The following is a 27,859-nucleotide window of genomic DNA, read 5'->3' as shown; positions in this document are numbered from 1 at the left end:
ACCCAGGAGCGGCCGCCGGATCCCCGACGCCGCGCCGCGTGCCCGCGAGGCCGGTCTTACGCTGGGAAAGCGCACGGTCGGCCGCGCCGCTCCCTCCCGCCGGCTTTGCGACCGTGCCGTAAGGCAGCGCCTCGCGCCGGCGCGACTCTGCCGCGCGCCGCGGCAGCCCGGGGACGCGGGCCATGGCGGCCCTGCGAAGCTCGGGGAGGGCCTTTGTCCCTCCGCTCTGCCGTGCCTTCGCTGGCCCCGGCTGTCAGCTCGCCCCTGAGCGCGGCGCGGAGCGCAGGGATGCGGCGTCCGGCCGGGTAAGCGGGGTCCTGCCGAGGGCGGGCCGCCAGAGGACTGACCCGGGGACACCTGGGGGCCCCGCACCCCTTTGTGCCTCCAGGAGCAGGGCCCGCGGGGGGCGGGGGCGCGCGACCTCCCGGCCCCGGAGGCCCCCGGCGACCTGCGTCGGCCGCCTTGGTGTCATGGAGCCGAGGGTGTCGCTGCCACCCGGGCGCTGTTGACGGAACTTCTGCTAATGCGGCAGAGTCAGCTGGCGAGTCTACGCACCTCTCCGCTCCGAATTTGATTCCTACGGTTGAAGAGCTCTTGATGCGCACGGCATGCTTTGCTGTGGTCTCGTTTTGTCTTCGTTGGGATTATAGCGGTTTTCTTCAGGCGATGGCACACTGAATCGCTGTACTTTGTAGCACTGCCCCTTGAATAGTTTTTCTTGTTTGGAAACTATGCGCCGACGTGCATTTCACGGGTGGAAGGTTAATGGTCAATAACCTGTAGCAACAAAAAATGACAGTTTTTATGAATTGCGCTTCTTTGGGGAAGGACGTTTTGTCTACGAAGTCCTAGGCTTTGATTCCAACCGTCATGCGAAAATGTCGCCTGAGGTGTGGAACGGGCTGCAGATAAAGTGTTTAAACAGAGCATACGTATACTAACCCCGAATTTGCCAACAGGCTAAGGATGGAGGCGGGAGAACCTGGGGTAGAAAAGCCAGTGAAGACTTCCAGAATGTGCCTGCCTGTAAATTTTCATTTATTTTGGTTTGTCACTGTTAGCTGCTTTTATAAACGCAGCTTTGAAGTTCTGTCTAGTTTTCAGTTTAGACGAGAAGTTAGCAGGGCGACTGGTCCCCTGACTCAGTTCCCTGTTAGAGTGGCCACAGCTGTGACTTACATTCCTACAACATAGAGACCCACCCAGCATCTCAGTCTTCGGGCAGGAGGATATTCATGTATTTGAAAATGCTCTGGGAGGGCAAACTTCACATCAACAAGTGTCCCTAGGATGAGGACTTACCGTAGCTTATTGGAAAAAAGAACACACGAGGGGCACCTGGCTGGCTCAGTCGGTGGAGCATGCAACTCTTGATCTCGGGACTGTGAGTTCCAGACCTGACATTGAGTGTAGAGATTACTTAAAAATAAAATCTTAAAAAGAAAAAAAAGAACACCACACACAGTTTTCTTTATTGTCACATAGCCTTGTGGTTAAGATGAATCTTACCGTGGGTCTAATCCTCAGGATGAGACCTTTCTTCCTGTTGTAGTCCCAAGTGACGAGGAAGCTGGTGCCGCTCACCTGCTTAAGCCTGTGACGGTGTTGATTGTGATGATGCTGAAAAGTGAAGCAGCTGGCCCATGAGTCAGACCTTGTTCTGTTCTAGCATTATGACTTGTGGTGTTGTGTTTTTTTGTTTTGTTTTGTTTTTTAGGATGTGTGCCCCATTATGCTAGGTATTATACGGAACTTAAAGGAACAGTTCTTACTTCAGGGCATTTTGTGTTTCCTGTGTGTTTGGTCTTGTCTTTGTTTGCTGAGTATATGGCTGGTTCTCCAGGTAATTAAATTCCTGCAGCACAGAGAGATTGTTGTCTTTCAGACTTTGATTTTAAATATTAGGTGTTCTTAAAAGTAACAGGTTGTAAACCTTCTGTTTTCTTTATTTAGATAGATGTGTTTTAATCCTGTATGTTTAGTTCACACAACATATTTTTAATTAACTTTTTTTTTTTTAAAGATTTTATTTATTTATTTGGCAGAGAGAGACCCAGCGAGAGAAGGAACACAAGCAGGGGGAGTGGGAGAGAGAGAAGCAGGCTTCCCACGGAGCAGGGAGCCCGATGCGGGGCTCGATCCCAGGACCCTGGGATCATGACCCGAGCCGAAGGCAGACGCTTAACGCCTGAGCCACCCAGGCACCCCTTTAATTAACTTTTTAAATTTAATTCCAGTATAGTTACCATACAGTGTTATATTAGTTTCAGGTATACAATATAGTGATTCAGCACTTCCATACATGACCCAGTGCTCATCACAAGTGCGCTCCTTAAGCCCCATCCTCTATTTCCCCTATCCCCGCGGTAACCATCACTGTGTTCTCTGTAATTAAGAGTCTGTTTCTTGGGGTGCCTGGGTGGCTCAGATGGTTAAGCGTCTGCCTGTCATGATCCCAGGGTCCTGGGATCGAGCTCCACATAGGGCTCCTGGCTCAGCGGGCAGCCTGCTTCTCCCTCTGCCCCTCCCCCTGCTTGTGCTCTCTCTCTCTCTCTCTCTCTCTGTATCTCTGTGTCTCAAATGCATAAATAAAATCTTTAAAAAAAAAAAAAAAAGAAGAGTCTGTTTCTTGGTTTGTCTGCCTCTTTTTTCTTTCCTTTCTTTGCTCCTTAGTTTTGTTTTTTAAATTGCACACATGAGTCTTTCACTGACTTACTTATTTCACTTAGCATACTACTCTCTAGATCCATCCATGTTATTGCAAATGGCAAGATTTCATTCATCAATCAGTGGACCCTTGGGCTGCTTCCAGATCTTGGCTATTGTTGATAATGCTACTATAAACAGGGGTGCATGTATCCCTTTGAATTAGTGTTTCTGTATTCTTTGAGTAAATACCCCGTAGTGTGATTATTGGATCGTAGGGTAGTTCTATTTTTAACTTGTTGAGGAACCTCTATACCGTTTTCCACAGTGGCTGCACCAGTTTGCATTCCCATCAACAGTGCGGGAGGGTTCCCCTTTCTCCACATCCTCACCAACATCTGTTGTTTCACACTACATATTTTTCATTAATTCTTTGTTCTCCATTGGAATTAAGGAGAGCTGCTTTTTTTTTTTTTTTAAAGATTTTATTTATTTATTTGACAGAGAGAGACACAGCGAGAGAGGGAACACAAGCAGGGGGAGTGGGAGAGGGAGAAGCAGGCTTCCCGCCGAGCAGGGAGCCCGATGCGGGACTTGATCCCAGGACCCTGGGATCATGACCTGAGCCAAAGGCAGACGCTTAACCATCTGAGCCACCCAGGCGCCCCTAAGGAGAGCTGCTTTTAGGGTCTACATGATTTATTCCCATCTCCTATCTTTGTACCACTTTTTCTTCCAAACCCAACTTAAAAAGTCAGCTCTTGGGGCGCCTGGGTGGTGCAATCAGTTGAGCATCCGACTCTTGATTTTGGCTCAGGTCATGAGCTTAGGGTCACAATATCGAGCCCCACGTCGGGCTCGGGCTCACACTCAGCGGTATCTACTTAAGATTCTCTCCCTCTCCCTCTGCTTCTCCCCCATACCCTTTCTCTCAAATGAATAAATAAATTAAAAAAGAAAAGTCAGCTCTTGGGGCGCGTGGGTGGCTCAGTCGATTAAGTGCCTGCCTTCGGCTCAGATCATGATCCCAGGGTCCTGGGATCAAGCCTTGCGTTGGGCTCCCTGCTCGGTGGGAAGCCTGCTTCTGCCTTCCCTCTGCCTGCCACTTCCCCTGCTTGTGCATTCTCTCTCTCAAATAAATGAAATCTTTAAAAAAAGAAAAGAAGGGGCGCTTGGGTGGCTCAGTTGTTAGGCGTCTGCCTTTGGCTCAGGTCATGATCCCAGGGTCCTAGGATTGAATCCCACATCTGTCAGGCTCCAGGCTTAGTGGGTAGTCTGCTTGTGGGATTCGCTCTTCCTCTCCCTCTTCCCCTCCCCTCTCTCAAATAAATAAATCCTAAAAAAAAAAAAAATCGTGTGGTTAAACTCCATTATTCTCGAGACAAGGGCCCAAGGCCCAGAGAGGTGGAGTGACTGGCCTGGTGTTACCCAGCAGAATCAGGGGTAAAGGGAGCTGTTCTCATTCTCAGTCTGGTGTTCTCTTGTCGCCACATGCTTTTTCATCGAATGAAGTGATTACAAGGTTTCCCCTTATTCTGTTAATGTGGGCAATTGCACTCATTTCTTGTTACTTATGGGAAATTTAAAACATGCAAAAATAGAAGATTATAAAGAATTGCTGCGTATCTAGTACCCTGCTTGTATAGTTATCTACTCGGGGGTGTTTATCTCATCTTTACCCCATCCCTCCCCCCACTCCCAGATAATTTTGTGGCCAATATCAGATTGCATACTTCATTTGTAACTATTTCCATATGTACTTTAAAAGATACGGATTTTGGGACGCCTGGGTGTCTCAGTTGGTTAAGCATCTGCCTTCAGCTCAGGTCATGATCCCAAGGTCATGGGATTGAGCACCCCCATCAGGCTCCTTGCTCACTGGGGAGCCTGCTTCTCCTTCTGCCTGCCCGTCCCCCTGCTTGTGCTCTCTGTCTCTTTCTGACAAATGAATAAATAAAATCTTGTATATAAAGGGATGCCTGGGTGGCTCAGTAGGTTAAGCGTCTGTCTTTGGCTCAGGTCATGATTCCAGGGTACTGGCATTGAGTCCCATATTGGGCTCCCTGCTCAATGGGGAGCCTGCTTCTCCCTCTGCCTCTGCCTCTCCCCCTGCTTGTGCTCTCTATTTCTCTCTCTCTGTGTCAAATAAATAAATAAAATCTTTAAAAAAAATAAATAAAAAATATAAAAGACACGGATTTTAAAAATACATATAAACATAATAACTAAAATATTATAATTCCTTAATTCCAGCAAATGTTCGGTGTTCAGGTTTTTCCGATTGTCTTAGAAGTCTTTTTTTTTTTTACATTTGCTTGTATCAGGATGCAAATAAGGTCTACACATTGCAATTGATTGATATTCTTTTATTTCTCTTTTGATCTATAGGTTTTGACCATCCCCTTCCACTTTTCAAAGCAGTTTATTGGGAGCAGGGGAAGGATGTATCCTGTAGAATATCCCACAGTCTGCATTTTGCTGTTGGCTTTCCCCTGGTGTAATTTAATGTGTTCCTCCCATCTGTGTGTTTCCTGTAAATGGACAGCTGCAATCTAGAGCCTTGACCACATTTAGATTTGACTTTTTTTTTTTTGAGATGACTACTTCATTGGGAATTTGTCTTCTAACATCAGGATTGATTGATTTTCCGATGTTAAACCAAGCTTTCACTCCCAGTATAAACCCAGTTTGGTCCTGGTGTGCTGGTCTTTTGATGTACTCCTGACTGGTATGCCGAGGCGTCTAGCCTCTGTTTAGATGGGAGGCAGGGGATTCCAGCCCTCCAGAAGGTCAGACTTTCAGTTCCCATCTCAGAAGTGTCAGGACGATAGACCAGGAAACACCTGCAGGAACACTAAAATTGGCCAACATCTGTTCCTTTCATCTTTGCCCACTGGTTTCCCCAGTGGCCGATAATGTGACACCTTAACTCAGGAGCTTTGTGGTATGTGTAGGTACTTCTGGGAAGGAGGGCCTGGGGGAGAGTCTTCCATTCCAAATCCTGGCTTGGGGGGGGCGGGCAGAGCAGGAGTGTGCCAGGAGAGCTCGGGGGCCTGCTGTGAAGCGGAAGGGATGGAGAATGAAGCGGGGCCTACACAGCGGGACCAGGAGAAGCCCAGCACGGGGCTGCCTGGCTGGCAGTTTGCACTTCAAGAGGAAAGACTGGAAGGTTAGTGCCCCACCAGACACAGTGATGAAAACTCAGTCTGACAAGTAGCTGCATGCACGGTCCTTCCTCTGTGAAGAGGCAGAAACTGTCGGCCGCTTGCCAGCGGAGCTGTTGGGTCCCAGCTTGCGCAGCGCCCGCCTCCCGCCCCTTCCAAGACAGCCACTCCCCTTCGCGCCAGCCACGCATTACATGCTGATGCTGTAAGAGCCACAAATTACAGTAATTACTCTAACCTCAAAGGGATTCTTCCTTTTTACAGAGGGCTTTTTCCTCCCCCAAACCCTTTCTCCTCCCTTTTAAATAGCTGTTCTTGGATGTACAAAGACGGAACATATATTTATAGGGGAGAGAGAGGAGCCACCTCTGCTACAATTAAGATAGGATCTCTCAGATTATCATGGAGAACTGAGTGTGGTTGACAGCTCACCCGTCACGCAGAGTACTGGAGCGATCACGAAGCGACAGGTGGAAGAGTAACTGAACTCTTCTGGTGCCACTTTGAGCTTCCTTCGTTCCGTGTGGGTCGGTTGAAAAAGCCATGAATTGTTGGGATGGCTCCTTGACGTTTCCTGATAGGCAGCCTGTAAGAAGAAGAGACGGGTCCAGGTCTGAAAGGTGGTAAAACTGGTGAAGCACAGTTGTGGTGAAGCCTGCCCGTCTGTCTCCTTGCTACTGTCCTTCAGCGTCGTCGGTCAGCTTGGGGAAGGGGAGGAGCCCCCAGCTTGGGATGGAAGTCCGCAGGGGTGAGCCTGGGCTGGCCATCTCTGTTTCCACCCACTGGGTCCCTTTGTGTGAATCACCTTTAGTTTCTAAGACTAAAGGCTTTGGGGCAGAAGTCCAGAAATATTCGTGGAGGGTTTTTTTTAAAGGCTTTTTCCAATAAAATGGAAACTAGAGATCATATATTGTTTTTAGAATGATGGATAAAATGTGAAAGATCTACATATTGCCATCCTGCTGTTGCCTTCTGAAAAGGATTGTTAGGCCAGTCTAGTATCAGATCAGTATTTGATGATGACAAGCAGCAGTTTCGGGTCTTAGGGAAGCTGATTAGGGTGTCTTTCTGCCAGCAGGGCCCTGTTGCTGTCACACAGGAAGGAGGAATTCAATCCCCTCTGTGAACTTGCTGGCCCTTCATTTGGAACTTTCCACCTTGGCAGTGCCTCTTCTTTTTTTTTTTTTTTTTTAAGATTTTATTTATTTATTTGACAGAGAGATAGCGAGAGCAGAAACACAAGCAGGGGGAGCACGGGAGAGGGAGAAGCAGGCTCCCTGCTGAGCAGGGAGCCCGATGCGGGGCTCGATCCCAGGACCCTGGAATCATGACCTGAGCCGAAGGCAGACGCCCAACGACTGAGCCACCCAGGCACCCAACTGTGCCTCTTCTAAAGTGTCCAGCTTTGCCTGAGAAAGACACTTCAGAAGTACTAGGCAAAAGTAAACACGATCAAACGTAGGGATGTCAGAATCTGCAAGAAATGAATGCAGAATGAAGTCAGACTGAGCAGGTCTGTAGGGCGCAGCACTCCGGTGTGGGTGGGGACCTGCAGCAGTCGTGGCCATGCAAAGGTGACAGCGGTGGCTGGACTGACCCCCCCTCCCCCAAGTCAGCTGGTCAGTCTGGCTCCCACATCCTCTGCCGCTCTGGCCTGTCCACCTACACCAGCCCTTCCCTGTTCTCCCACTGTGCATGAGTCTGACTCCAGAACGCTCAGTGAGGCTCTGCTGCTCTGACTATCCAGACTTTGGAAAATCTAGAAACTTGTCAGGAACTAACAGTTAATGATCCTCAAGAACCCAAAATGTAGGGGCGCCTGGGTGGCCCAGTCCTTAAGCATCTACCTTCAGCTCAGGTCATGATCCCAGGGTCCTGGGATTGAGCCCCGCGTCGGGCTCCCTGCTCAGCGGGAAGCCTGCTTCTCCCTCTGCCTCTGCCCCTGCTTGTGTTCCCTCTCTTGCTGTCTCTCTCTGTGTCAAATAAATAAATCAAATCTTAAAAAAAAAAGAAAAAGAACCCAAAATGTAAAGAACACTCGACAGCAATGACTTTTGGCTCATTCAGAACTCCTGAACATTCTGATGCTAGTTCATCAATAATTGCCATCTCTGATTTGTTAGGTGTCTTTCCACCAAATAGTTCATATATATTGAGCTTTTTTGAAGATGGAGTGGATTTCTTGCATAAAGAGAGAGAGAGAGTCAACAGGAAAGATTAAGACTGGGAAGAACATTGTTCCAACAAGTGCATGTGCCAACCGTAGAACAGACAGACGCCGCGGTCCGTGCCGCCATGGGCTCGCAGTCTAGTGGGAAAAGCAGGCACGAACAAGCGCTGTGAGGAGCCACGGGGAGCACCTGGAGATGTGCCCTTGAACCTGTGGTCTGTGATGATGGGGGTGGGGGGACCACAGGGAGAACATGTGCAGTCTGAGGAGGGACAGAAGCAGGCTGGTGTGTCATTGAAGGAGGCTCCTGTGTGGGGGGAGGGCAAAAGCCCAGACTGCCAGACCACAGGGAGGGGTTAGACTCTCTCCCGGGGGTAATGAGTAATCACTGAAGGTTTTAAGGGAAGGGGGAGCATGGTTTGAACGGCGGTTTTGGAGAGATTGCTTCGCTGCATCGCTGGGTGTGGAGACAGAGTAGACAGGGAGGGTGTGGTCCCGAGGCAGCTGGAGCTGCTCAGACCGGCCCATCACAGGATTGTCATGGAGGCAGAAACAGGGCGCTCTGCGCAAACGCTGTAAACCTCACCACAGGAGGAGATGGGTGCGGCTTTTGAATCCTTCGAGTCCTGGTGTGGGGATGCCAGAGTTCAGCGTCTCCTGGGGCCAGGGCAGAAACCAGGCCAGGATTGTGCAAAGCTTATTCCTTCAGCCCCAGAGGAGGAGGTTTCTCAAAGGATAGCATGTGACTCTTTTTAACTTTGGTCAACAGTAGGTTCTTACGTCTGCTGCTGTGAGAAAAAGTGAAAGTATTGGCAGTGATCATGAAATAAGCTAACTTGAAACAGGTGGAAAGTTGTCAGTCTAGCAACATCATCCTCCAGAAGTCTGAAGGTGATAACAGAGGAAAAGTACTGGGGGAAGCAGCAGAGCCTGCTCAGAGGCATTGCTCAGAAAGTGAGGCTAATTGGGCAGAGCTCTTTTTTTTTTTAAAGATTTTATTTATTTTTTTGACAGAGACACAGCGAGAGAGGGAACACAAGCAGGGAGTGGGAGAGGGAGAAGCAGGTTTCCCGCAGAGCAGGGAGCCCGATGCGGGGCTCGATCCCAGGACCCCGGGATCATGACCTAAGCCGAATGAGCCACCCAGGCGCCCCGCATGTTTCACTTTTACCCTGTCCTTACTATCAAGTAACCTTTGTATCTGAAGTATACAAACTCGTCACTGGCAACCCTGGGTTGGCTAGTAGTAGAGGATGTTGGCAGGAATCAGTGAAAGGACTGCAGTGAGGTAATGCTTGTGCCTAGAGAATGGTTGCAGTGAGAACAAAGGACGCACTGCTGGAGGGAATGTAAAGGCGCAGCTGCTCTGGGAAAGTTTGGCGGTTTCTCAAGAGGTTAAACATAGAATTACCATATGACCCAGCAATCCTTCTCCTATGTATACACTCAACAGAGTTGAAAACACAAAAATCTGTACACGAATAGTCACAGCAACACTATTCATAATAGCCCAAGGGGCGCCTGGGGGGGTGCAGTCAGTTGAGCCTTGGAATGTTGGTTTTGGTGCAGGTTGTGATCTCATGGTCATGGGATTGAGCCCCGCGTCGGACTCCATGCTCAGCTCGGAGTCTGCTTGGGGTTCTTTCTTTCTCTCCCTCTGCGCCTCCTGCTGGTGTGCGCTCGCTCACTCTCGCTCTCTCAAAAATAAATAAAAATCTTAAAAAAAAAAAATAGCCCCCACGTGGAAACAACCCAGATGTTCTCAGCTGATGAATGGATAAACCAAATGTGTTATATCCATACTACGAAAGAGCAGTCAGCCATACAAAGGCATGAAGTACTGACATGTGCTACAGCGTGGATGAGCCTTGAAAACAGTTACGTGAAGGAAGCCAGTCACGAACGAGCACAGACTGTATTATTCCATTTACATTAAATGTCCACAATAGGCAGAGCCATTCAGGTGGAGAGTAGAGCATTGGTTGCCAAGAGCCAGGGGAGGGAGAATGGGAGTGACTGCTCATGGAGACGGGGTTTCTTCTTGGGGTGGCGACAGTGTTCTGGATTGGCAATGGTTGCACACCTCCGGGAACATGCTAAAAACACTGATTTGCATACTTTAACGGGGTTAATTTTATAGTATGTGAATCATTTCTCACCAAAGCTGTTGTTAAAACAATGAAAACAGTTTGTAAGAATCAGTTGTCTCTGTGGAATTTACAAGGAAGGGTATCATAGTTTGTTATTATTGTTTGTGAATGTGTGCCACACATCCTTATATCAGCAAAGTTATAATCCTATACGTCCCTCAGGTGTACTAAACACGCACCAGCACATTGCTCAGGGGGCGGCCCCATCGATTCCTCACCACTGCCCCATGCTTCTCCCTGCTCCTCCACCTTACAGCTCCCAGATCCACCCCCAACCACAGCAGAGAAAGGCTCCTGGCTTCTCTGCCCCCAGAGAGTGCTCGCATCCCCCCAGAGCAGGCCTGGCGGGGGCCGGGGGGGTCCCTCCTTGCACTCCTCTGGGGCCTCCTTCGGTGTCATCATTGCTCTGGAAATGTTGCTTGAATTTCAGGAACATCTCTGCACATCTATCTTGGCAAACTTTTCCAAGCATATTTTTTCTATGAAATAACAGTACTTTTATTTTTTATTTTTTTAAAGATTTTATTTATTTGAGAGAGAGAGGGAGAGAGGGAGGGAGGGAGAGCACAGAGGGAGAGTGAGAGGGAGAAGCAGACTCCCCGCTGAGCAGGGAGCCCGATGTGGGGCTTGATCCCAGGACCCTGGGATCATGACCTGAGCCGAAGGCAGACACTTAACCAACTGAGCTGCCCAGGCGCCCCGAAATAACAGTACTTTTGTTTGTTTGTTTGTTTGTTTGTTTTTTAAGATTTTATTTATTTATTTGAGAGAGAGAGAATGAGAGACAGAGAGCACGAGAGGGAAGAGGGTCAGAGGGAGAAGCAGACCCCCTGCCGAGCAGGGAGCCCGATGCGGGACTCGATCCCGGGACTCCAGGATCATGACCTGAGCCGAAGGCAGTCGCCCAACCAACTGAGCCACCCAGGCGCCCCCTGAAATAACAGTACTTTTAATCTGTGATTATTGACATGCATTATAAGTTAAACATTTGTATAACAGGCTTTGAGTGACCATGGTTGTTTTTTTTTTTTAATTTAAATTCAATTAATTAGCATATAATGTATGACTAGTTTCAGAGGCAGAGGTGATTCATTAGTCTTTTATAACACTCAGTGCTCATTACATCACGTGCCCTCCTTAATGTTCATCACCCAGTTACCCCATCCCACCACTCCCCTACACTTGGTTCTTTAGCTCAGTTCTCAAGGTTGAGTCCAGGGACCTGAATGAATGTCAGCCCACATTGCGACAGGAGGGCTGAGGATTAGACATGGAGCTGAGCAGATGGGAACTCTCTTGCTAGGGCCTCTCCTTCCCTCCCTCCCATGCTGCTCGTGCCAGGTGGGCCATCATTAAACGCTAGCCACATTCTATTGGTAAAATGATTAGCTATTGTTTCTACTTTTTCAAATTAAATTATCAGTGAGTAGCCACGTAGACAAAATCTGCTTTAGGTTAAAATTTGCAAGCCCTGCATCTCTGTTTTTAGTTCCTTGGAAGTTGCATCTTGTAATGATGATCATGAAGTACTGAAATATCCTGAATGAAGTGCCTTCCCAAGGGAAAAGAAATATTAATTATGTTCATTGTAGTATTTTTTTTGGTGTTTGTAAGTTTTTTTTTAAAGATTTTATTTATTTGGCAGAGAGAGACATGGCGAGAGAGGGAACACAAGCAGGGGGAGTGGGAGAGGGAGAAGCAGACTCCCCACTGAGCAGGGAGCCCAATGCAGGGCCCTGGGATCATGATCTGAGCCGAAGGCAGACGCTTAACCACAGAGCCACCCAGGTGCCCCTGGTGTTTGTAAGTTTTAACCATTCTTTTAATTGACTTTGGGGTGTAATTTGTATACAGTGAAATGAATACACCCATTCAAAGTGTACATCTGATGAGTTTTAACAAACATGAATCTTTGCAGTTGCCACCCCAATAAGAGCAATCCCTTCCACCCTCAACCTGACAATCACTGATGTGACTAATTTTTTTCCTAGAATGCCACACAGTGCAATCCCATAGCACATCCTCTTTTGTGCCTGGCTCTTTCGGTCTGTATATTCTAAGACTCATCCATGCTCCTTTCTGTTGCTGCTGGTTTTCCAGTTTTTGATGCAGGGAGGGTGCATGGGAGATACTCTTATTGGAGGTAGAAGTCATGGTCAGTAGTGTGTTGTTGTTATTGTTGTTTTAAGTAACTTATAAGAGATTTCTTTATTTTTATTATTTATTTTTTTTTTAATTTTTTTTTTTTTAAGATTTTATTTATTTATTTGAGAGAGAGAGAATGAGACAGAGAGCATGAGAGGGGGGAGGGCCAGAGGGAGAAGCAGACTCCCCACTGAGCAGGGAGCCCGGTGCGGGACTCGATCCCGGGACTCCAGGATCATGACCTGAGCCGAAGGCAGTCGCTTAACCAACGGAGCCACCCAGGCACCCCTTATAAGAGATTTCTAAATTGAGTGGTACTTTCCCCATGAGTTTTGGTTACATTGATCTTTTAACGGACAAATGGAAAGCTAGTCTTTTGACTACTCAAGTCATCTTTTTGTTTTAATATCAAGTTTATTAAAGCCCAATTTATATTCAGCAACACTCACTGCTGACAGACGTGTGCACCAGTGCCGCAATTCAAGATAGAGAACGTTTTCATCAGCCCAGAAAATTCCTCTGTAGTCACCCCCTTCCTCCACCCCACCACCTGTCTTTTCCACAATGTCCTTTGAAGAGAATCCTACGGTATGCAACCTCTTGATGTGGCTTTTTCAGTGAACATGATGCATCTGAGATTCGTCTGTGTTGCACGTAGTTCTCTATTGTTGAAGAGTACCCATTGTGTGGACGCACCATACTTTGTTTTTCCACTCACCAGTGGGAGGACATTTAGGCTCTTTTCAGCTTTTGGCAATTATAAATAAAGCCACTTTTAGCAGTCACATACAAGCTTTTGTGTGAACATATGTATTTGTTCATCTTGGATAAATACGTAGGAGTGGGTTGCTGGGTTATATGTGAGGTGTATGTTTAACGTGTAATGGACTGCCAGCTTTTTTCCAAAGCGGCTGCACCAGTTTGCATTCCCACCCGCGACGTGTAAGAGCTCATGTGTTTTACATCTTCAACAGCACTTGCTATTGTCAGACGCTTTTGGGGGTTGTTTTAGCCATATTAAAAGATGTGTAGTGATATCTCATTGTGGTTTTGATTTGCATTTCCCTGAGGACTAGTAATGTTGAGCATGCTTTTATGTGCTTATTTGCCATCTATATATCTTCTTTGGAGAAAGTTTTATTTGGCTAATTTGTCCATTTTTAAATTGGGTTGTCTGTTTTCTTCTTATTATTATTTTTTTAAAGATTTTATTTATTTATTTGAGAGAGAGAGAATGAGAGACAGAGAGCATGAGAGGGAGGAGGGTCAGAGGGAGAAGCAGACTCCCTGCCGAGCAGGGAGCCCGATGCGGGACTCGATCCCGGGACTCCAGGATCATGACCTGAGCCGAAGGCAGTTGCTTAACCAACGGAGCCACCCAGGCGCCCCTGTTTTCTTATTATTGAGTTTTGAGAAATTTTATATATTCTGGGAAAAAGTTCTTTTTCAGATTTGCATATATTTTCTCCCAGTCTGTGGCTTGTCTGTTTTATTTTGTGGATTGTGCTTTTGGTGTTGTATCTAAGCAATCGTTGCCTAGTCTAAGGTTGTAAATATTTTCTACTGTTTTAGAAGTTAGAGGTTTTATAGTTTTAGATTTTACATTTAGGTCTTTGATCCATTTTGAGTTAGTTTTGTATACAGTACAAAGTAAGCTTGAGATGCTTTTTTTTTTGCATTAGGATTGAATTACCCCAGTCCCATTCTTGAACATGTTCTGTATAATGTTCATGTTAATAATATTTATTATAATTCTTTTAACTTGGATATTCTCTGACAGATAGTCTTAAACAGAGGAAGCTAATGAGGGACTTTAATAAATCTAGACTGTTCATTTTATACTACTAGGGATTCGTTTAGTTTATGTTAACCCTGTGCATTTTGTTAAAGGTCTCAGGATTCTGCCCTCCAAGAAAATCTTGCCATGATTGGATAGGACCCCCAGATAAACATTCAAACCTTCGACCCATTTACTTTTACGTCCCCGAAAATGAATCACCGTTGGAACAAAAGCTAAGACAATTAAGACAAGAAACACAAGAATGGAACCAACAGTTCTGGGCAAACCAGAATTTGACATTTCGTAAGGTAAGCTTAGATCAGAGGGCCAAGTGAGAAAGAAAGAACACAGGTGGCCACGTGGGGGCGCTAAATCCTTAGTCTTTGCCTTTCTGTTACTTGGTCAGCCTTGGTCCCTCCCTCCCTCCCTCCATCCCTTTCCTTTCTCTCCCTTCCCTCTTTTATACAAATAAACGTATGTGAATGTATGTACGTATATAATTTTTAAGTCAGTATTGTAACTGTGCATAAGAAATACTGATCATCGTAACATCACAGATCTTGAGGCTTTCAAGCAGTTAAAAGGAGTAGCAGAGCCAGAACTAGAACAGGTCTGTGTGTGTGTTTATGAAAATATGGGTTTGTTTTTGTTTAGAGATTTTATTTGACGGAGAGAGAGAGTGAGAGAGAGAGGCAGGCAGAGGGAGAAGCAGGCTCCCCGCTGAGCAAGGAGCCTGATGTGGGACTCGGTCCCAGGACCCTGGGATCATGACCCAAGCCAAAGGCAGACGCTTAACCAACTGAGCCACCCAGCCATCCCGAAAATATGGGTTTTTGTGATGTGATTTCATTCTGAGGATTCAGAATTCTTAACAGCACATTGTAAATGAACTATATGAGAAAGAAGTAGAAATATTCTAATCCAGAAGGAACGTATTTAAGCTTTGTATGTCTTACTGTTTGGGCGGGCTATGTCAAATGGACTATATTTATTTTATTCTGTGGATTTATAAACAGTACCTCCCAAAGTTTATTAAACATCTTGTTTTCAAATCCTACTTCAAGCATGGGACTTTAAACCATATTCAGATGGCTTAAACCAGGTTTGGAGATGGGTCCTTTCTTAGAAATCTCCATCCAGACTTGTCCAGAACACTTCGAGCTGTGTCCTAGCCAAGGAAAGATGGAAAGATGAAGAAAGGGCGTTCTGATGGTTGTCTTCTTTTAGGAAAAAGAAGAATTTATTCACTCAAGACTAAAAGCTAAAGGCCTGGAACTGAGAGCTGGATCAGGTTAGTTCATTTGTCCTTTTTCTCCTAACATTGTGTTTGTTTGAGTAACTGCATAAGAAGATAAAAAGAAAGGATGTCAGAGGCGCCCGGGTGGCGCAGTCGGTTGAGTGTCCCAACTCTTGGTCATGATCTCAGGGTCGTGAGATCGAGCCCCTCATTGTCAGGCTCCACACTTAATGGGGAGTCGGCTTGAGATTCTCTCTTTCCTTCTGCCCCTCCCCCTGCCCCCGTCAAAAAAAGAAAAAAAGAAAGATGTCAGATGAAGGAGAGAAAGCTGAGGGGGCAAGTTGTGGTCTCCTTTGGGGCAGGTGCTCTGAGTGTGTACGGTGGGTCTGCCCTCCTCCTGCTCCCTCTTTTCCCTTTGGGGGAGATCATCCCTCTCCTGATTTTAGGTCATTCTAATCGATGACTTCCCTCTGACCTTTGAACATCTATCCCAAAGTCCCATGGCTTCTGCAGCATTTTTCTCTCCTATACCAGCTCCACTTCCTGCATTCCTGACCTCACTTCATAGCCCCACCAGCCCCCAGGAGCCGCAAACCTCAAATCCGTCACCTCCCATTTCTCTATGAGGATTACCTCTTAAACATTTCTCAGTACTCTGACCACTCCCTGTCCTTGAAACATTGCTTTTCGTTCAGGCCTTTGTGAGTTCTGTGACTACTGCAGCAGCTTTCTGATTGGTTCCTTGACCTCCAATCTTTAAATCAGGGGTCGGCAAACTTTCTGAAAAGGGCGAGATAGTAAATAGTCTCTTTTTCTGGGCCATGTCGGGTCTCTGTTTCAGCTGTTCAGCTCTGTTGTGGGAAGGCAGCCATGGAAAATCCATAGACTAGTGGGCATGAATGTGTTCCAGTAAAACTTTATTTACAAGAGCAGGGGTGGTGGGCCACATTTGGCCTGCAGGCTGTAGTTTATCAACTCCTGCCTCACATTCATTCTTTGTAGTGTAGCCAGGCTGTCCTTCCCCACGTGCAGATCTGACATTTGTTGCCTAGCTTAGGTTTTCAGACCCCTGTGACTACAGAATAGCAGCTGTGCTCCCAGCCCAGCTCCCCTCTTTCACGTCTCGTCCCCCGTGCTGTGTGCTTGGCAGACGGGAATGCTCTGCTCCATTCGGTCCCCTCTGCCTACTGAGCTGCCTGCTCTTTTTTGGGTAGAAGATCTAGTGCTCAAAAAAAACCTTTGATCATTTTCTCTTGCTGTTGATGTTAGGCCTGAATAACATTTCAAACTGTTTGTTAAACAGATTTCTACTGTCAAAACATTATTCTCATGGAAAATCTGAAGCCATTGACCCCAAAAGCCATGTCTGTCGTTGGGCTAAAGCACCATCCCTCTCTCCCTGCTAATCCTTCACCTCACCTGGATCTGTTCAGGCTACACAGCTGGTGATGATGGGCTTTGCTGTTTGCTGTCATCTAGGTGCTGTCTTGGCGGCGGGAGCCAGCAGGAGAGGGTGCTGGGTCCCAACAGTAAGTGTAGAATAGTGGCTCACAATTTCAGACCCTGACCATGCTGGGTACTATGCTAAGTCCTTTGCTTGTGTCATCTTTTTATTTCCCACAGTGACCGAACGAAGTAGGTCCTGCTACTTTTGCCATTTTATTTTTATTGTTTTTTTAAAGATTTTAGTTTTTTGGTTTTTTTTTTTTTTTAAGATTTTATTTATTTATTTGACAGAGAGACAGACATGGAGAGAGGGAACACAAGCAGGGGGAGTGGGAGAGGGAGAAGCAGGCCTCCTGCGGAGCAGGGAGCCCGATGTGGGGCTCGATCCCAGGACCCTGGGACCATGACCTGAGCCGAAGGCAGACGCTTAACGACTGAGCCACCCAGGCGCCCCAATAAATAAAATCTTTAAAAAAAATTTATTTTTAAGCAATCTCTACACTCAGTGTGGGGCTCGAACTCACAACCCCGAGATCAGGAGTCACACGCTCCACTGACTGAGTCAGCCAGGTGCCCTGGGAGGACTCCTTTTGATCCTTCTGTAAAGGAGTGTGCTGAGGGGACACAGGTGGCTCAGGCCCCGGGCTGGGGTAGAGCTGGGCCCAGGCGTGGCCTGTTCTCAGCTGCTGGAGCCATAAACAGCAGCCCACCCCAGGCCTCAGCCTTCTCCGGCCGTGAATGGGCTTTCTCCGCCTCCCAGTGTACCTCCCTGGTTCAAGGGCAGGGCCCTGGAGGCTCTCCTGGGGCGGGGCCTGGGGGCCCGTGGGGAGGGGCCCTGGAATCAGGGAGGCCGAGGCTCGGCGGGTTGTGTTGAGTGAGCGGGGCTGCAGCTGTGGAAACGGGGCCTGGTGGCGGCGCAAGGCCAGTGTAAACCAGGGGGGCTGGACAGAGGGTTGCGTCCAGGAAACAAGTGACACGGGAACAGCGGATGATAGAGCAGAGATGCCAGGGGCAGTCTTGCTGAAGAGCATGAACCAGTTTGTAGAAATGACAGAGTACGTGTGGGTGAGGGTGTGGCTGCAGATTACAGTGCGTATTGGGACAGCACCCAGGAATCGCTGTGTGCTCTCTGAACTCCTGGGGCGTCTCCCAGGAGCGGCTCGGTGCTGCTGGAGGGACAGTGCGGTACAGCGCTCGGAGGTGGTCAGCGGCAGGAGAACATGCCAGCCTTCTTTCCAGAAGCACGTGACTGCCAGCAGCACACATATGCCAGGAAGCAGGAGAATTTTGATCACAGAACATCTGAGAAAGAAAGCATCCTAGAGGAAAACATGAGAGAGTCAGCCGCTTGTTCCTTGCAATGTTATCTTTTTTTTTTTTTTTTAAGTAGGCTCCATACCCAGCGCCAGAGCCCAGCACGGGCGGGGCTCGAACTCACAACTCCTAGATCAAGACCTGAGCTGAGATCAAGAGTCGGATGCTCAACCGACTGAGCCACTCAGGCGCCCCCACAGCATTATCTTTAACTGCAAAAAAAAAGCTGGGGGGAAGTATCTAAATTCCAGTAATCACAGATTAGATAAGTGGCCCTCCCACTTGGTGGATGTTCACTGGAATATTCTGTAGCAATGTAGAAAAATTACTGAATGTCCAGTGCAAGAAGCAGAACACCATGATTTCAGCTCTGCCTGTCCCCAAATTAAGTCTCATTTGCCGAGCCGCAGTGCAGTGGGAGGATTCTTGCTTCTAATTTCTTTTGTTGCAGAAGTAAGTTTTCATGCAGTGGGAAAGCCAGCTGGTATGTATGAACCCCGCACCCGGTTTTCAGTAGACGTATAGTGAGGTAGGTTATGCTGCCTACCTTCCTCTGTTTACTTTCATTAGAGCTCAGTAGCATGTTGCAGTGTTGGTAGGCATGGGATCTGAGTAACTTAGTGCACATTTCGGTGCTTCTGCTTTATGCTGAGCTCTGGCTTTGGGGTGTTTGGACAAGACACCGCACCAGACCAGCAGATGAAGATGGCACCTGACATTCCTTAGAACCCTGGGGCTCCTGCCGTTCTGCCGGCAGTGGTACCGAGTGAGCGCCGCGTGCCAGGCCCTGCGCTGCCCACCACACTGGCCACAGCTCATCTGGTCCCAGAGCAGCCTTATGATGTGTGCTGTTGTGATCCACGTTCGAGATCTGAGAGGGGCCAAAGTTCTGGGCCGTCTGCCAGTGAGGGACAGAGCTCCATCTGAGCTGGGGCACTAACCGCTGCTGCTGGGGGGCGTGTCTTTAGTGCCCCGTGTGCGCGGGCAAGGCCACAGAGAGATGTGCCGGGAAGCCGATGTGAGGGTGCACACATGCCTCTCCTCCCAAGACTCCTCGTCCAGAAGACACCAGTGCTTGAGCCAGGGGTTCCGTTCCTTGGCCCTGTCGCTGCACTCAGGCCCTGACCACCCTCCTCCTCGCTCACCCTGTTCAGTCACATCTGTGCCTCTCCAGACCCTTTATTTCCTCCATGCTGGTCCATGGCTTGTGACCTGTTTTCTCCCTTCTCTACCCTGTGGGCTCCTATTCATCCTGTGAGACCCAGCTTAAATGTCACCTTCCCTGGGAACCTTTGGCCTCCCTCCCCTTCTTGGGCAGCTGGTGGTTCTCTTTCTTGTCCCACTTACCATCGATCTATTTGTTGATTGGAGGTACTTACCCAATAGTTACCATGTGCCAAGCTAGGCACCGGGACTTGTGATGGATGAGACAGAGAGCTGTAGCCTTGCCCTCATGCAGCTGACATTCTAATGTGGGCTGGGAGTGTGACCCACAGCCAGGTAGCTCAGTGGACACGTGCCGCACTCCTGGGGTATGAAGAACAACAGGGAAGTGCAGCGGGGGGAGTGGGCGTCGTACCAAGGCCTCAGAGAAGGCCCGGCTGAGGAGAGGCAGCTAGGGGAGATTTGAGCTGCTCCTCCCTGAGATGGAGGTTTTGAGGAACTGCAGGGTCAGAGGAGTGAGGACGTGTGGAACGCACTGCTGTTTACTCCGGCAGGCCCTGGGTTACGATTTGGAAGGGATGTGTGCTCGTCCTCTGTGAGGGGACAGGCACGTGCTTGGGCCGTGCCATCTGTGTGCATCTATGTCGTATGTGTAAAAGGTCAGCCACTTTCCCTTCTGCTTCTGTGGAAACGTGCCCTTGAGTTACCTTCCCAGCTGTCTCCCCCAGATCCTGATAGGGTTGGAGCATCGACCTCAGCTGTGCCGCTGGGAAACATGGCCTCCACCTGAGACAGCATCCGCAAGGGCAAGCATGCTAAAGCTGAGGTCGGAGCTCGGACACGGGCCTCCCTGCATGTGCAGGAACCCCCGGGGGCGGGTCCAGGCTCCTGCCGAGGTGGTGGGACCTGTTTGGGGCTTGGGGCTTCGGAGCCAGAGTGCCTTCACTCAGAGCCCTCACTTGGTGTCCTGAGACTGGCCTGTGGGCTGCTCTCTGGTTCCTGTCCTGTGTGGCCTTTTTAAATCTGGTGGGGGGCTCTGAGGGTGGGCGCCATGGCTGGCATCTCCCACCACACAGCACCGTGGAGGTGGCCGGGTCAGTCCCTGTGTGTCACCAGTCCCCACCAGCACCTAATGCATTCCCTGGTCCCGTGTGTGCTCACTGGCTCAGAGACTGAACTGTTAGGCCGGTGTCTGTCCCAGGCCAGGATGCATTCAAAGTGAGGAAGTATTCCATTTCCCTTATGCGGATTGCTCACGTTTCTTGTCAGAAGCTTCAGCGGGCATTGGAGTAGACACAGCGAAGCATACCACACATGACGGGCATTGGTAGACGCACACCTGCACTTGCAGTAGTCACGAAGAAATTGAGCTACACTGGAACTGTCCCAGTCTGGTGATAGGTCATTTTCTCCGTAAGGCTTTTTCCTTTTCTGAGATAGAATTCACATACCATAAAATTCACATGTTAAAAAAAGATTTTATTTATTTATTTGAGAGAGAGAACACAAGCAGGGGGCGCAGCAGGCAGAGGGAGAGGGAGAAGCAGGCTCCCGGCTCAGCGGGGAGCCTGACTCGGGGCTCGATCCCAGGACCCTGGGATCATGACGTGAGCCAAAGGCAGATGCTTAACCGACTGAGCCACTCAGGTACCCCAAAAATTCACATTTTATTTACAGTTCAGTAGTGTTTAGTATTCACAGGATTGTGCAACCATCACCATATCTCATTCCATAACATTTTCATCACCCCAGAAGAAACCCCATTCCCACTGGCAGTCACTTCCAATTTCTTCCTCCCACCAGCTCCTGACAGCCACTAATCTACTTTCTGTCTTTATGGACTTGCTTTTTCTGGACCTTTCCAGATAAATGGAAACATATAATATGTGGTCTTTTGTGTCTGCCTTCTTTTTTTTTTTTTTTTTTTTTAAGATTTTATTTATTTGAAAGAGAGTGCATGCAAACAGCAGGGCAGTGGGGGGAGCAGAGGGACAAGCAGACTCTGTACTGAGCACAGAGCCTGCCGTGGGGCTCAATCCCATGACCCTAAGATCATGACCTGAACCAAAATCAAGAGTCAGACTTTTTTTTTTTTTAAGATTTTACTTATTTATTTGACACAGAGAGAGAGATAGCGAGAGCAGGAACACAAGCAAGGGGAGCGGGAGAGGGAGAAGCAGACTTTCCGCCAAGCAGGGAGCCCGATGTAGGGCTCGATCCCAGGACCCTGGGATCATGACCTGAGCCAAAGGCAGACGCTTAACAACTGAGCCACCCAGGTGCCCCAAGTGTCTGTCTTCTTTCACTTAAGTGCATGTTTTCAGGGTTCATCTATGTTGTAGCATGGACCAGGATTTCAAAGATTTTTTTTTTTTTTAAGATTTTATTTATTTATTTGAGAGAGAATGAGAGACAGAGAACATGAGAGGGAGGAGCGTCAGAGGGAGAAACAGACTCCCTGCCGAGCAGAGCGCCCGATGTGGGACTCGATCCCGGGACTCCAGGATCATGACCTGAGCCGAAGGCAGTCGCTCAACCAACTGAGCCACCCAGGCGCCCCTCAAAGATTTTTTTATGGCTGAACAATATTCTATTGTATGGATAGACCACATTTTGTTTATCCATCAGTTGATGGACATTTGGGTTGTTTCTGCTTTTTTGACTATTACAAAGACTGCTGCTGTGAGCAATTGTGTATCATACCTACAAGTGGAATTGCTGGGTCATATGATAACTCTGTGTTTAACTTTTTGAGGAACTGCCAGGCTACTTTCCACAGTGGCTGCACCATATTACATTCCCCCCAGCATTGTGTGAGGGTTCCAGGTTCCCCATATCCTCATCAATACTTCTTACAATTGTCTATTTAGCATTATAGCTGTCTCGGTGGGCGTGAAATGGTATCTTATTGTCTTTTTTATTTGAATTTCCCTAATGACTTAATGATAGTATTTTTTCAAGTTCTTAGTGGCCATTTGTACGTCTTCTTTGGAGAAATATCTATTCAAGTCATCTGCCCATTTTTAAAGTGGGTTATTCTCTTTTTGTTGTTCTGTTTTAAGTGTTTTCTGCATATTCTGGATGTGAGACCCATGTTAAGTAGGTGACTTGCAAATATTTTCTCCCATTCTGTAGGTCGTCTCCTTACTTTCTTGATAATGCCCTTTGAAGCACAAAAGTCTTAAATTTTGATGAAGTCCAATTCATCTGTTTTCTCTTTGCTTGTATTTCAGGTGTCATACCTAAAATGCACTGACTAATTCAAGGAGGTGAAGATTTGTCCCTGTTTTCCTCTAAGAGTTTTTTAGTTTTAGCTCTCACATTTAGGTTTTTGACCATTTTGAGGTTGTGTTTGTATATGGTGTGAGGTAGGGATTCAACTTTGTATTTTTGCACGTGACTTTCTAGTGTTCTAGCACCGCTTGCTCAAGAGGCTGTCTCCCACCCTCCCTCCCCCCACTGAATTGTTTTGTTACTTTCACTGAAAATCACTTGCTCGTAAATGTTTGCGGTTATTTCTGGACTCTGAGGCCTGTCCTTGTGTGAGTACCACACCATCTTAATTACTGTAGCTTTGCAGTAAGTTTTGAAGTTGAGAAAGGTGAGTCCTCCAATTTTGTTCTTCTTTTTCAAGATTGTTTTGGCTGCTGGGTTTCCTTGCATTTTTACATGAATTTTAGGATCTGGTTGTCAATTTCTGCCAAAGGCCAGCTGGGATTTTGAGAGGGATTGTATTGAACCTGTGTGTCAATTTGGGGTGTGTTGCCATCTCAGCGGTATGAAGTCTTTAAAACCATGAACATGGGATGTCTTTCCATTTATTCATGTCTTCTTTCATTTCTTTTAGCTGTGTTTTATAGTTTTCAGTGTGTAAGTCTTATACTTTCTCTCAAATTTATTCCTAGGTCCTTTATTATTTTTGATGCTATTGTGAATGAAATTGTTTTCTTTCTTCTTTATATTTATAATCTTTTTTTTTAATTAAGTAAACTTAATGCCCAACATAAGGCTCAAACTTACGACCCCCAGATCAAGAGTTGCATGCTTCACTGACTGAGCCAGCCAGGCACCCCTGGAATTGTTTTCTTAATTTCATTTTTTGGATTGTTTATTGTTGATGTTTAGAAAAATACAGTTGATGTATGTATTTTGATCTTGTATCCTGCATCTTGCTGACCTCTATTAGATCAGTAGTCGTGTGTGGGTTCCTCCCTGTTAAGTCTTAATGTTTATTTTTATTTTTATTTTTTTTGAAGATTTTATTTATTCATTTGACAGAGAGCATAAGCAGGGGGATCAGGCAGGCAGAGGGAGAGGAAGAAGCAGGCTCCCTGCTGAGTAGGGAGCCCGATGTGGGGCTCAATCCCAGGACCCCGGGATCATGACCTAAGCCGAAGGCAGTCGCTTAACTGACTGAGCCACCCAGGCGCCCCAAGTCTTAGTGTTTGTTTGTTTGTTTGTTTGTCTGTTTATTTTAAAGATTTTATTTATTTGACAGAGAGAGACACAGCGAGAGAGGGGACACAAGCAGGGGGAGTGGGAGAGGGAGAAGCAGGCCTCCCGTGGAGCAGGGAGCCTGACGCGGGGCTCGATCCCAGCACCCTGGGATCATGACCTGAGCTGAAGGCAGACGCTTAACAACTGAGCCACCCAGGCGCCCCCCAAGTCTTAATGTTTAAATTGAAATTAATTTTCAGGTCAAAAAGCAACATTAGATGCAGAAGAAATGGCTGACTTTTACAAGGAATTTTTAAGTAAAAATTTTCTGAAGCACATGTATTATAACAGGTATGTTTATTTTTTTTTTCTAAAATCTTGAATATTATATCCATATTGGGTAGGATTATTTCCTTATTTGTATTTAGTGACATTTGTGTTTATATTAAAGGTAGATGTTGCCGTAAACTTAGTTTTTACACTTTTAAATAAAGTTGACAGCGTAAAGATATTTGTGTGGCAACCCCATAGCAGTTCGTACCCCTCGTGCTTGGACAGTGGGTTCTAAACAGCACTTTCCACTAAAGGGAACCTGGGCTCCTTGGAGAGGTTCTGGGGTGGGAAGAGCACATGATGAGTCGAGACACCTTGTGTCTGAAAGTGTGGAGGCTCAGAGACCAGCGGGGTCACATGAGAATGGTGCAGAAGCCAACTTGAGGGGCTCCCATAGGCCAAGGATGAGGCCACTTCAGCCGCACAAAGGAATGACCACAGTGGATTAAAATATATATCAAATATGCAAAGATCTTTGCAATCATAACAATATTGAAAAGCTCACAGTAGGGGCGCCTGGGTGGCTCAGTCATTAAGCGTCTGCCTTCAGCTCAGGTCATGATCTCAGGGTCCTGGGATCAAGCCCCACATCAGGCTCCTTGCTCGGTGGGAGGCTTCTTCTCCCTCTCCCTCTCTCCCTGCTAGTGTTCCTGCTCTCGCTCTCTCTCTCTGTCAAATAGATAAATAAAATCTTAAAAAAAAAAAAAAAAGAAAAGCTCACAGTCACCTCTGGATATAGGTAGGCTGCCAACTCATTATTCTGAAAATTGATAAATAAAAGAATCCAAAGAATGCACACCTTTCGTGTATCAACTCTATTTCAGGGTAGCCATATGAAGGAGCATTTTTCTTTGTAGAAGGATGACAGCTAATGCAGAAGGAGTTAGAAAGTTAACATTTTCCCAATGAATAATGGATCTGGGTCACAGTCACTCACAACCACTAAAACCATTGGGTAGGAAAGCTGGTGGGGCTTTATAATACATGGGTCAGGGTGATTGCTCCTGAGCCCCGGTGCACCTTGCTGTACACAGTGGGACCCCTGCTGCATGCCTCTGTGAGGTGCAGGAGGAAGTGGGGGTGCCACCTGGGAGGCGTTCTTACCAAAAAAAACCAGAGAGGAATCTAGGCAGACCTCGAGACTTAATACCAGTTCACAGGAAGAAGGTAAAGGCTGTATGGGGTGAGGGTGAGAGGGGTTCATAGAAGACCACGTTTAAAATGATAGCCTGAAGATATAATCCCAGAATGTTGGAAATTCTGCAAGAACAAATCCAGTTTCAACAAGTAACTAGACTTTTATTTATTTTTTTATAAAGATTTTACTTACATATTTGAGAGAGAGAGTGAGCGTGCACAAGCAGGCGGAGAGGCAGGCAGAGGGAGAGGGGGAAGCAGACACCCTGCCGAGCAGGGATCCTGATGCGGGGCTGGATCCCAGGACCCTGGGACCATGACCCGAGCCGAAGGCAGAGGCCTAAGGACTGAGCCGCCCAGGCACCCCAAGTAACTAGAATTTTATTTTTATTTTATTTTTTTTTAAGATTTTATGTGATGGAGAGAGACACAGTGGGAGAGGGAACACAAGCAGGGGGAGTGGGAGAGGGAGAAGCAGGCTCCCCCCGGAGCAGGGAGCCCGATGCGGGGCTCGATCCCAGGACCTTGGGATCATGACCCGAGCCGAAGGCAGACGCCTAAGGACTGAGCCACCCAGGCGCCCCAGTAACTAGAATTTTAAACAGGAGGGGGATCTATTTCAGATTAAAAGAGGCTTCATGCAGTGTACGGTCTTTACTTGGGTCCTGATGCAGACAAACCGCCTGTAAAAGATACTTTGTTAGAGGAAATTGAAAAGTGGCTGTATATTAGGTTGTATTGTTCCTTTTATCAAATGCAATGGTAGTATTGCGGTTACGTGTTTTCAAAAAGGGTTTTAACGATACATAGTGTGTATTTCCAGGAGAAATGATAGGCTCTGACGTTTGAGATGTGCTTTAAAAGGTAACTGGCAATGTCCGGCCAGGCAGGGGAGGTAAGATCTAAAGGATGGTGGTAGTGGTTGAGGCTGGGCGAGCTCGAGACCAACACGCAGACAGATCAGTCTCTCAGTATGTGCATAGTGGGTTAGTGTAGTCCGTTACTCTGAGCTAGCTAAGTTATTCAGTCAAGCCAGTATAAGTTTTATTTCTCTAGACCTTTGATTTCTGGTGTGGACCCATATCATGTTTGCACCACGCCTCATCCCCGTGGGCTGGGTGTGTGCCGTGTGGGGTTCAGAGCAGAGAGGACCAGCCTTACCAGATGGCAGGTAGCAGAGGGCCTCAGCGTCCCCTTCTGTGCCCACGCCACCTCCTGCCCTGCCTTCCCTATGGAAACGGGAAAAGCTGAGTTTCCCTACACTTTGTCAGAGTATTGATGGAGTAGAATCTGGCTGTTCCTTAGTAGCATAAGAACTTCAATTTCGATGGGATGGAAGCCTTTCTTGTTCATTTATGGCACTGCTTCCCATTTATAACATCAATTAAGTGGATAGAAACAAGATCGTTCTCATGAGGAGAGGGGTTTTCTATCCAGCCACTGCAAAGGCTCCAGAAAAGGAGCGCTTTTACCTCTTGGTACTGCTTCTTTTGAGCCCTTGGTCACTCTCCTTCCTTTCTACTGAGACCCAGTAAATCCTTTGAGTCCAGTCTGAAATAAAAGTCCCATGTGCACTCATTAGCTCATTTGGCTGAAAAGCATTGGTACTAATTGGCATTTCAGCTTCCAAGGGCTTAGCATCATAAGAGTCTGGAATGTGTGCATTCTGTTGTGGAAACTTTCCAAGCTTGGCCCATTGAGCAGTGGGGTGAATTTGCAATTTTCGGCATGTTTTGTATAGTAACTCATGGGCAAGTGAGCCTGAGACTGTGAACTCCATCCTGGTATTTGTATGAGAAGCTCTGGAACTCTTTCCTTAGAGACACAGATTACACAAAAGCTCAGATCATTTAGAAAAAGAGGATGTGGAGCTTTATGATGTTGGCAGTCATGGTAAATTAACTTCTCATGATGGAGTACCCTGTCCTGTGCTTCTTATGCAAATAAGATGCCCAAACAGCATGGTCCCCACTGAGTCCTGCCAGTTGTTTGCCCAGTGGTTACGCCCCCATCACTCAACAGTTGTCTCTCTCCAGTAATGCCTTGGGACTCTGGAGGCCCCAGGCTTCTCTTTTGGAGTCTTTTAGCAAAAACCAGAGGATTGTAGCAGAATAGGAAAAGGTGGGGGTTGGGGTGCACTGGGCATTCACTTTGTTGAGCCTTATTCTCAGCCTTATTCAATCTGGGGGGAGGAAGGAAGGCTCTTATGGCCAGTTTAGCTTTAACGAGGGCAGAAAAGGGAAGAGACAGTGGGAAAGGTGGAGGGTAGTCAGGAGGACTTGCCTGTGGGCCTGGGCGCTAGTCCTCAGTTACTGGGGGGATGTCACATGTTCTTCTGGTGTTTCTCTGTAGAGACTGGTACAAGCGTAATTTTGCCATCACCTTCTTCATGGGAAAAGTGGCCCTGGAGAGAGTTTGGAGCAAGCTTAGACCAAAACCAAAGACCAGCACCTAGGAGCCCACCCTGACCCGCCCACCGCCGCTGTCGGAGTTTCCTGGGAGTTTCCTGGGAGAAGCGGCTGCTCTGGGAATCCCTTTTACAAGGGTTCTAAAAACCTGTAAGTGAACTGAGTCCCACGCCTACTTTATGGGGGCCCCTTGGCTTATGTCAGCACAGGGTGGACTGGGAGAGTGGGGGTCCTGGTGAGCTGTGGGCCATGTGACTCTGTCCTGACTGGGGATTCCAAGCTGGCCCTGGGTCATGGACATGATGTTAAATAAAACCCAAGCACTGTG

The 27,859-nt window shown here is 47.4% G+C and overlaps 1 protein-coding gene across 2 annotated transcripts; it reads left to right on the top strand.

Moving 5' to 3' along the window:
- Positions 1-121: 121 nt before the first annotated feature.
- LOC118002411 (cytochrome c oxidase assembly factor 8) lies at positions 122-27,859 on the top strand. Of its 2 annotated transcripts, XM_034992871.1 has the most exons (5): positions 123-305; positions 14,166-14,363; positions 15,283-15,346; positions 23,914-24,004; positions 27,476-27,859. In XM_034992871.1, exons 1-5 carry the CDS (start codon positions 183-185, stop codon positions 27,576-27,578), a joined length of 579 nt encoding a protein of 192 aa, XP_034848762.1. In that variant the 5' UTR covers positions 123-182; the 3' UTR covers positions 27,579-27,859. The 2 variants fall into 2 exon arrangements, with proteins under 2 accessions (XP_034848763.1, XP_034848762.1); XM_034992872.1 differs by lacking the exon at positions 23,914-24,004 and having other exon boundaries at positions 122-305.

This window comes from Mirounga leonina, unplaced genomic scaffold (genome assembly GCF_011800145.1).
Source record: "Mirounga leonina isolate KUSES-001 unplaced genomic scaffold, KU_Mleo_1.0 Mir_82, whole genome shotgun sequence".
Classification (NCBI taxonomy): Eukaryota; Metazoa; Chordata; class Mammalia; order Carnivora; family Phocidae; genus Mirounga; species Mirounga leonina.
Note: the sequence above shows the minus strand (reverse complement) of the source record. Positions and strands in the feature narration are given on the sequence as shown.